The sequence below is a fragment of the Lycium ferocissimum genome, chromosome 5, assembly GCF_029784015.1.
Source record: "Lycium ferocissimum isolate CSIRO_LF1 chromosome 5, AGI_CSIRO_Lferr_CH_V1, whole genome shotgun sequence".
Classification (NCBI taxonomy): domain Eukaryota; kingdom Viridiplantae; phylum Streptophyta; class Magnoliopsida; order Solanales; family Solanaceae; genus Lycium; species Lycium ferocissimum.
Genome location: NC_081346.1, coordinates 56,228,244 through 56,238,917, shown reverse-complemented (window position 1 = coordinate 56,238,917; position 10,674 = coordinate 56,228,244). Strand labels below are relative to the sequence as shown.

The window sequence follows — 10,674 nt, the reverse complement described above, 5'->3', positions numbered from 1 at the left end:
TGTGTATGTTCTTTTTCGTATTTTCTTTGCACTGGAACATGTCTGTGGACCGGTTCTATCCATCTTGTGTTGTATGCTTCTTCAGGCCTTTTATATTGTCGGTTACTTCCGTTGTCTAGACCTAGTTTATTCACCTTGTATGTTCACTTTGTCAATAATCAAAACTTCACACATGGCTATATGCCAACAATAACACACATCTCAGACCTACAAATACAACACAAATATAATAGATGATGGGAATTATATCAAACAACCCCAATTCCCCAAAGTAACGTCACAACTCCAAGCTGCTATGGAACTCACATAAACTAAGTAGCAGAAAAAAGAGCTAGACAGATGAAGCAAAATGATAGAAAACGTCGAGAAAATATCGAGATATGGAGAAAGAACACTTTAAAGGTAAGACGTTCACCAGTCAGATATTACTCAATTCAGTTGAGTTCCTTAAGAACATGTCAAAGACGGGGAAAAAAGAATAGCATGTGTCGAAGCTATCTTTGGGCAGTCAAAATCAACCGGGTTAAGGGCTTTCTAACATAGTCCACAAACAATCTTAGTTTCTTTTGGGCATTTTCGCTGACGCCTCTAATGCAAGTCTGGGTGTAATATCTAAAATAACAACTCAAAATCCGTTGTTACCCACCTTAAAAGATTTGGAAGTTGAACTAGATGAAATTTAAGATTAAACCATGAAAAGAGCAAAACAAAATACACAAAACAGAAGCTTAACAATATATCACCAATTAACCTAAAATTTTAGGCAAAAGGAAGCTAAAGTTTTCATGGAAAATTCAAGACCTCTAAATTAAAAACTAATACAAGCTTAAACCTAACTAACAATGATAACAAAAAGAGGCAGAAAAAACAAATGGAAAAACAGAGGAAAACTTACCTATACAGAGAACACAGATAAACTGACCAGCGCGAGAGAAAAGTGAAAGAGACGAAGCAGACGTTGAGAGCTCCATATGAAAGTGTCAAAACAGAGGGGGGAAAAAAAGAATAACACGCGTTAAAACAGTTACAGCTCTTCTAAGCAGGAGAAAACCACCTGAATTTACTAAACAAACACCGGACGACCCCAAGCTGCTCTCGTTAACAGCTTATGTATAAGTAGTAATGCAAATCTATTGTTTAAATTTGAATTGTGACAATTTTTTTTTTTTAAATGAAGTGAATGCGTTAGTACATAATACAATTAGACATTATGAAAGAAGTATGTTAAGAATTTTGAGACGATTTAAAAAAAAAAGTATCTAATGAATTTTTTTGTCTAAGAATATCTCATGAACTCGATCGGATGGACCGATGGATGGAACAATAATTAATGTAATGGGAGAATAGAGATCTATTAGATTTGCACTATTTTGTATTGCTCACATGTAATAACTACAAGTTAAATTATTGCTTTTGTCGTGGCCATGGTTGTGGTCGTGGTCAAAATTCTTCCCGTGGGGCTAATTATTCATCAAAGAAGAATCACCACGAGAAGGGGAAAAAGAAAGATTAGAAGTGAGAAGTCGCAAAAACAAGTGGCTTAGAAAATAGATGCTAGCGATGCGGTGGAAGTGGACACTGATCATGTACCTGTCGTACGCCAAAACACTTGGTTGAGCTTTATCAAGCATCACTAAAGAAGAAAGATAAAAATCCTCAAGCTAATTTTATCTCTAAGGATCAAGTTGATATTACTCACTTGGATGTGGCCGATTTTTTTGAGCACCCTGAAGGAAAAATAGATCACTTGATTGGTGATGGATCTGTCGTTAAGGATAATTGATTTGCTTAAATTTAGTTTTTGCTAATTCGTAGTAGTAAGCAAACAAAGATCATGTAATCGTAGTACCAGCGTATTTCCGTTTTCATGCTTATTTCCGTTTTTATCATATTAGTAAAAGATCATGTAATCACAGTACTAGTCTATTCCTATTTTTATGCCTATTCCTGGTTTAATATACTAAACATTTTGGTTTTCAATTGATAGTAGTAATATTTACTACTCCCTCCGTTTCAATTTATATGAACCCATTTGACTGGGCACGACATTTAAGAAAGAGGGAAGACTTTTGAAACTTGTGGTTCAAAATTAGCCTTGAAAATTTGTGTGGCGGTAAATCATTCATAAAGTGAATTTGTTTCCAAATTAGGAAAGAGGTCATTCATTTTGACACGGACTAAAAAGGAAATAGGTTCAAACAAATTGAAACAGAGGGAGTATTACTCTTATTTATGTATGTCATTTGAAGATATGGATATCTCTCAAAATGAGTTTGAATTAAAATTCAATTATGAAGACATTTGTTTGATTGATTATGCTACAACGCACACGATATTCAAAGACAAGAAATATTTTTCTCATTTACTCATGGGCAAGATAAGTGTTACTACGATTTCTGGTAGTACTAGTTTGATTGAAGGCTCCGGAAGAGCCATCATAATTTTGCCTAAGGGAACAAAACTCATTATAAACGATGCAATGTTCTCTCCTAAGTCTCGAAGAAACTTATTGAGTTTTAAATATATCTGCCAAAATGGATATCATATTATGACATTGGATGAGATGAATCTTGAATATATTGGTATCACCAAGAATGTCTCTGGCCAGAAATATGTTATAGAAAAGTTCCCTGCTTTATCTTCTGGATTATATTGGACTAAGATTAGTTCTATTGAGGCACATTCTATTGTAAACTAGAAGTTTACTAATTCCAATACTTTCGTACTTTGGCATGATCGACTGAGACATCCCGGATCTACAATGATGAGACGAATTATAGAAAATTGAAATGGACATCCATTAAAGAACCTGAAAATTCTTTCAAATAATTAATATTCTTATACTGCTTGTTATCGAGGCAAATTAATTATTAGGCCATCACCAACAAAAGTTGGCATTGAGTCCCCTGCATTTTTGGAACGCATACATAGGGATATTTGTGGACCTATTCACCCACCTAGTGGGTTGTTTAGCTATTTTATAGAACTAATAGATGCTTCTTCTAGAAGGTCTCATGTGTGCCAACTGTCATCTCGCAATCTGGCATTTGTAAAATTATTAGCAAAAATATTCAATTACAGGCACAGTTTCCTGATAATCAGATCAAGTCTATTCGCTTTGACAATGCTGCTGAGTTTTCATCCCAAGCATTTAATGATTATTGTTTATCAATTGGGATAAAAGTTGAACATCCTGTAGCTCATGTTCACAGTCAAAATGGTCTTGCAGAGTCATTAGTTAAACATCTGTAGTTGATAGCAAGACCATTACTTATGAAAACAAGGTTGCCCACTTCTGTTTGGGGTCATGCAATTTTGCATGCAACAACACTTATTCGTCTCAGACAGACAAATTATCATAAATTCTCACCGTTGCAATTAGTTTTGGGGCAAGAACCTAATATATCCCATCTAAGAATTTTTGGATGCACTGTATATGTGTCGGTAGTACCACCACATCGTACTAAGATGGGTCCCCAAAGAAGATTAGGAGTATATGTGGAGTTTGAATCAACCTTCATTATTCGCTACCTTGAACCATTGACGGGAGGTTTATTCACTGCTCGATTTGCAGATTGTCGATTTGATGAGACAATTTTCCCCAAATTAGGGGGAGACCATTGGTTCTAAGGATTGAAATCCTAGAAAACGAAGAACAAATGGACAAGACAACACTACGAAAGAACCTCATAAAGGAATTCAAGATTTTAGCAATCCTATGATCCTTGAAGAGATCAATGAGCCCGAGACTCAAGAAAATGAGGAACTATCAATAAATTCGATTGATGATGGGAACAATTTGAATGGATTAGACTTAGTGGTGGATTATGTCTTTGCATATAGCAAGAATTATGCACGAGGATCTTGAACCTCAATCTGTTGGAGAATGTCGACAAAGATGTGATTGGCCAAAGTGGCAATAAGCAATTAAACGTATTGGCTATAAATGGGCCTTTGTGCGAAAAAGAAATGAAAAAAATGAAATATAAAGATACAAGGCTCGCCTTGTTGTACAAGGATTTTCACAAAGACCTGGTGTTGATTTTGAAGAGACATACTCACCGGTTATGGATGCGATAACATTACATTATCTCATTAGTTTCGCTGTCCATGAGAGAGTTGAGATGCATTTGATGGATGTGGTTACAGCCTATCTTTATGGGTCACTTGATACTGAGATATATATGAAAATCCCTGAAGGATTTAAGATGCCTGAAGCATATAGTTCAAAGTCTTGGGAAATATAACTCAATCAGATTGCAAAGATCATTGTATGGTTTGAAGCAATCAGGACGCATGTGGTATGATCGGCTTAGTGAATATTTATCAAAGGAAGGTTATATAAACGATGCCATTTGCCCATGTATTTTTATAAAGAAACAAACATTGGGTTCATTGTACTTGCTATTTATGTCGACGACATAAACCTTATTGGAACTCCTGCAGAGCTTCAAAAGGCAATTGATTATTTAAAGAAAGAATTTGAGATGAAAGATTTTGGAAAGACAAAATTATGTCTTGGTTTGCAAATTGAACATTTGACAAACGATATCTTTGTCCATCGATCTGCCTATACAAAAAATATGTTGAAACGATTTTACGTGAATGAAGCACATCCATTAAGTACTCCGATGGTTATCCGATCACTTGATGTGAATAAGGATCCGTTCCGACCTCAAGAAAAGAATGAAGAGAGTCTTAGTCCTGAAGTACCATATCTTAGTATGGTTGGTGCGCTAATGTATCTTGCTAATGATACAAGGCTTGATATAGCATTTACAATTAATCTGTTAGCAAGATATAGCTCTGCTCCAACCATGAGACATTGGAACGGAATCAAACACATATTGCGGTATCTAAAAGGGACTACTTATATGGGCTTGTTTTACTCTAACTATTGCAGTCCCGATCTTGTTGGTTATGCCGATGCAGGGTATTTATCTGACCCACACAAAGCTCGATCTCAAACAGGCTATGTGTTTGCATGTGGGGGTACTGCCATATCTTGGCGATCTACAAAACAATCTATTGTGGCTACTTCATCAAATCATGCCGAAATAATAGCTATTCATGAAGCAAGCCGAGAATATGTGTGCTTGAGGTTAATGATACATCTGATTTAAAATGTGACAGAGTACCCACGATCTTATATGAAGATAATGCAGCATGCATAGCCCAATTAAGAGGAGGATTCATAAAAGGAGATAGAACGACACACATTTCACCAAAGTTTTTCTTCACACATGATCTTCAGAGGAATAGTGATATCAACGTACAACAGATTCGGTCAAGTGATAATTTAGCGGATTTGTTCACTAAGGCATTGCCAACTTCAACATTTAAGAGGTTGATATACAAGATTGGAATGCGTCATCTCCGAGACATTAATTGATGTTTCCATCAGGGGGAGTAAAATACGCGCTGTACTATTTTTTCCTTAACCAAGGTTCTATCCCATTGGGTTTTGCAGGTAAGGTTTTTAATGAGACAGCTAGCAATGTGTATTACAAGATATGTGTACTCTTTTTCCTTCACTAGAATTTTGAATTTTTTCCCACAGGATTTTTTTTTAGTAAGGTTTTAGCGAGACACATTATTATTAATAAAACATCCAAGGGGGAGTGTTATGAACTATTTGGCTAGTTGTTGTTTGGATGAATTAGTAGAAATGTAACTGGTACCACTTGTTCATAAAGTGATAAATGCAACTTGCACTTGTAAGTAGTATCATAGTTGTAGCAAATTCTAAATCAACTTGCACAAGTTGTATGTTGAAGATTGAGAGACAAAACTCTTCTATAAATAGAGACCTTTGCCTTCTCATTTGAAACATCAACAACAAGTGATATACAATCTCTCCTCCCTTTCTACAAAGTTATTAGCTTGCTTCTCTTGTTTATTTCCAATTATATAGTTTTATAACAAAAGCAATATTTCTCCTTTTGTATTCCATTTGAGACCTAAGGTCCCCTTTATGGGATCCCAAAAGCCATGCCTTTCTCAATTATTGTCACCCCTAACCTCTACTGTTTGCAATTTCCTTTCTGGCTCTAAAATATTCTCTAAACTTAAATAGATGGTTTACACAATTTTATATAAGCATTTTGGACATAAAAAATCTGATAGTTGAAACAAGATAGAATTTGATAATTAAGTTGCGTTTGAATTGCATTTAACTTGGAAAAATATTGTGAGTGGAAACCAACTTTACTTAAAAAATTGGTTTTTTTTTTTTAAAGTTTTCAAAAAGTCAATCCAATTTATAACAAAACATTAGTTTGAAAAAAAATATATCAAAGAGGGAAATTTTATATGGAAAACGTATTTTCACATTTCTCCTTTCTCTGCTTTTAAAAAAAAAATAAAAATGGAAAAGTGTAGAAACTAAAAAATGTAGGGTGTTTACCTAAGTTTTTAAAAAAAAGAAAAATTGAAAATGACGTTAAAAGAAGGAATGATCAGAAAGAGAAAAGAAAAGTTTTTGCAAATTACAAGTAAGCTTCAAAATGCAGGATTCACATTCAAAACTTTGAAAGTGAACCGCGGCTCCACAAATAATATAATAACAATACACTATAGTCCCAAAATTGAAACATTTCCACTCAACTTTTCTTTCTTTCATCTTTGTCTCTATTACTCCCTGTTTTCCAGTCCCTTTCTTTCCCCATAACATATCTCTTCTTTGTCCCTAAAAAAATCCACACCACACGTACATAAAAAATTTAGCGTTGCCGCTCTAGAGCTAAAAAGATGGATTCTTCCTCTCCCATTTCTGTTCAAAAAGCTTCACCAAAGCCACAACCTTACAGAAAAAGCTTTGTAACTTCTCTAATGGAAGCAGCTACATTACGCACCCCATCTTTTAAAGAAGACACTTACTTCATTTCCAACCTTAAATCATCCGAAAAAAAAGCATTACAAGAATTGAAAGACAAGCTTGGAAATGAATCTTGTTCCATGTGGGGTATTCCACTTTTAAGTGGAGATGAAAAAGCTGATGTTATTCTCCTTAAATTCCTTAGAGCAAGGGATTTTAAGGTATCAGATTCACTACACATGTTGGAAAAATGTCTTTCTTGGAGGAAAGACTTTAATGCTGACAACATTTTGGAAGAAGATTTAGGGTTTAAAGAACTTGAAGGAGTTGTTGCTTATATGCATGGATGTGACAAAGAAGGACACCCTGTTTGTTACAATGCTTATGGGGTGTTTAAAGATAAGGAAATGTATGAGAGGATATTTGGTGATGAAGAAAAACTGAAAAAGTTCTTGAGATGGAGAGTTCAAGTTCTTGAAAGAGGCATTGACATGCTGCATTTTAAGCCTGGTGGAATTAATTCCATTATTCAGGTTACTGATCTTAAAGATATGCCTAAGAGAGAATTAAGGGTTGCTTCTAATCAGATCTTATCTCTTTTCCAAGATAATTACCCTGAAATGGTCGCTCGTAAGGTAAAATTTTTCTCCTCTTTTTGACTAAGTTTGGCTATAGATTTTGTGAAACCTTGAAAAAAAAAAAAAGAGTTTTCGAAGTTGGAACTTGTACGAAGGTTTGTAAGTGGAACAAAAATTTCACCAGTTTTTGGAAATTGGAATTTTCTTTTTTAATTATTCTTTAGAACTGATCAAATTCCATGGACAAACAATGTTTTCAATTTTTTTTTATTTTTTATTTTTGAAAAAAACCTTCAAAAATCTATGGTCAAACAGGAGCAAAGTTCTGTTTTTTTTCTTCCATTAATTGTCTAACTTTTGGGTTCTTGTTTTTGTATTTTTTTTAGATATTTATAAATGTGCCATGGTACTTCAGTGTGTTGTATTCAATGTTTAGTCCATTTCTGACTCAAAGAACCAAGAGCAAGTTTGTGATATCCAAGGAGGGAAATGTTGCCGAGACATTATTCAAGTGGGTATTTTATTTTATTGCACTATAGTTACTCCATTATTTTATTGCACTAAAAATTGTTTCCTTTTGTCCCTTTTGCTGTCTGTCTCAGTAAATGATCTTCCCTAATCCTTCTGTTTTGTTTGTTTCTTCTTCATTTTCTTTGTTGTCCTTTGAGGTTACGTAAATAATCCCATAAAGATTAGTTTCTCTTTTTTTTTTTTTTTTTTGGCAAAATTATAATCATTTGAGATGCATTTTTTCTTCTTCTTGTGACTAGATTCATTAGGCCTGAGGATATTTCTGTTCAGTATGGTGGACTGAGTCGGCCCACTGATTTACAAAATGGGCCCCCAAAACCAGCTTCTGAATTCACTGTTAAAGGAGGAGAGAAAGTCAATATTCAAATTGAAGGCATTGAGGTGCGTTATTGCTTTTTCTCATTCTTCCTACTTTTCGTTAATTTTGAATACAAGACTCAATTATTTGTGTCAAATTTTGAAATTATAGCTTCACTATAATTTTCCACCCTACTGTACATAGGATACTCAGTAATTCTGCTGTCATATCCATTACATAATCAAACTTCTGATTAAAGCAGATTCCACATGGGGTCATTTTAATGATGTAACATTATGGCTGTCTTAAGTAGTTTGACCATAATATATGCTTGTGCTATAACAAGGATCATGATAAGAAACACCGAATCTTTTTTACTAGTATATACCAGGGTACACTTAGACTTATGGTCTGGAAAATGCCATGACATTTTGTGGCTATAAGTGCGAATTATTATCAAGAGTAAAATGAAAAAGTTTAAAGTTAATAAGTTTCTAAATATAAAGAGATATCATTTTTTAAACAAAACTAAAAGCGAATAGTGTTATATGGAGTAGAGTAAGTTCTTGAAATTGACTTAAGAAGATGTTTTGTTTAAGGTAATTGACCATGTTATTGAGTGTAATAGTAGTGTTATATGGAGCAGAGTAAGTAAGTTTCTTCTGGCAATTAGCAGAGTAAGTAAGTTATTGTTTTATTTTTTTAACTTAAGAAGATGTTTAATAAGTCATGTTTGTGATTTGAATATTTGAATAATGATAGGCTGGTGCCACAATAACATGGGACATAGTAGTAGGAGGATGGGAATTGGAGTACAGTGCAGAATTTGTACCAAATGGTGAAGGCAGCTACACCATTGCTGTGGAGAAGCCAAGGAAAATTGCAGCAAGTGAAGAGGCAATTCACAACTCATTCACTTCAAAAGAAGCTGGAAAAATGGTGCTTTCTGTAGACAACACTGCCTCTCGCAAGCGAAAAGTTGCAGCCTATCGATACATCGTCCGTAAATCTGCAATAATTTCAGGCTAAAATGGAAGGACCACAAAAAAAAAAAGCTTGTTTTTTGGACTCACTTTATCTAGGAGTTGTTTATTCAGCTTGTGGATGAATGTTTGAGCAAGTTAGTAGTAGTAATATTATCTTAAGTGATAGTGCGCTAGTATGAATATATAAATGGTGGTATTATATTGCTTATTAGTACTACTAATATGAAGTGATGAAAAGCACATTAACTTTGCTAATATATGGAGTACCACTTAATTGTGGGGATTCTTTTAAATGGTGTTTTAGTCTTCTCATTTTGCTTCTTTTTCATTTTGTTGATGAATGTTTGGCTAAGTTAGTAGTAATATCTAAGTGATAGTGCACTAGTATGAATGTGAAAATGGGGGTATTATAATGCTTATTAGTACTACTACTACTAATATGAAGAGAAAAGCACATTAACTTTGCTAAAATATGGAGTACCACTTAGTTGTGGGAATTTTTATAACTGTTGTGGTGTCTTCTCATTTTGCTGATGGGGGTACGGCTTCTTTATTTTTATTTTGTTGAGGTGTGGTCTTTATTTTGGGTCAGTGGGTCAGAGGGTAAAGACTTGAGGGTAAGGACTTTAGAGAGCAAAATGTCTAGGTTTGAAAAGGAATTGAGTTGGTGTGTTGTTTCTTTTTTGTTGAAAAATTTCAGTTTTATGGTCAGGCAGGCTTTTTTGGGAAGTGTAAAAGAAGGAAACTTTGGCCCCAGGAGAGTGGATGTGGACTGAACTCTGGAGTTTTCCTGGGCCATATCATATGGAAGATTTTGGAAGAAATTATTAAAGCATGACTAGTGGGGTCAATAATACTAATCACACACTGTGCTTCTCTTGTCTAATATGTTAAAATTTGATTTTGGTTTAGATTTGGTTTTGCTATTTCTCTCTGCAGAATATTCAAAATTATATCAATTTACTTTTATCTTACTTTTACTTTATAGTCATACCTTCAGGGACGGATCTACTCTCGGTAAAAAATTATAGTGTATATATAGAGTAAATTTTTTATGTTTATGTGCATATATTAACTTATGAACACTTTCGGCAAAAAATTACAGTGTATATTTAACTTTTTTTTCCCGAACATCCTGAATGAAAATCTTGAATCCGCCACTGGATACCTTGAGACAATTTTACTTTATCCTAATTTATTTTTCATTTTTTTTTGCGGACTTGTATGCCGAGATCATGTTCATGTAATTACAATTTCCCTGAATTCAACAAGTTGAATTTCAGAATATTTTGGAATTCGAAAATTTTCAAATACATATTTTCACATTTTTCTCTCCAAATAACTTACAAAATTTCAACATTTTTTCAAGTTATATTCATGTTCAAACACAACTCCAATTTCTAAATATTATTTTTTAATTTTTTTTTCTAAATATTATTTTATTTTTCAAATTCACATTTGTAT

The 10,674-nt window shown here is 33.9% G+C and overlaps 1 protein-coding gene across 1 annotated transcript; it reads left to right on the top strand.

Moving 5' to 3' along the window:
- The first annotated feature begins 6,587 nt into the window (after window positions 1–6,587).
- On the top strand, window positions 6,588–9,503 carry LOC132056917 (patellin-6). Its single transcript, XM_059449325.1, has 4 exons — window positions 6,588–7,452; window positions 7,782–7,906; window positions 8,166–8,307; window positions 8,987–9,503. The coding sequence occupies exons 1-4, from the start codon at window positions 6,751–6,753 to the stop codon at window positions 9,251–9,253; spliced, it is 1,236 nt and encodes a 411-aa protein (XP_059305308.1). The 5' UTR covers window positions 6,588–6,750; the 3' UTR covers window positions 9,254–9,503.
- The last annotated feature ends 1,171 nt before the right edge of the window (window positions 9,504–10,674 follow it).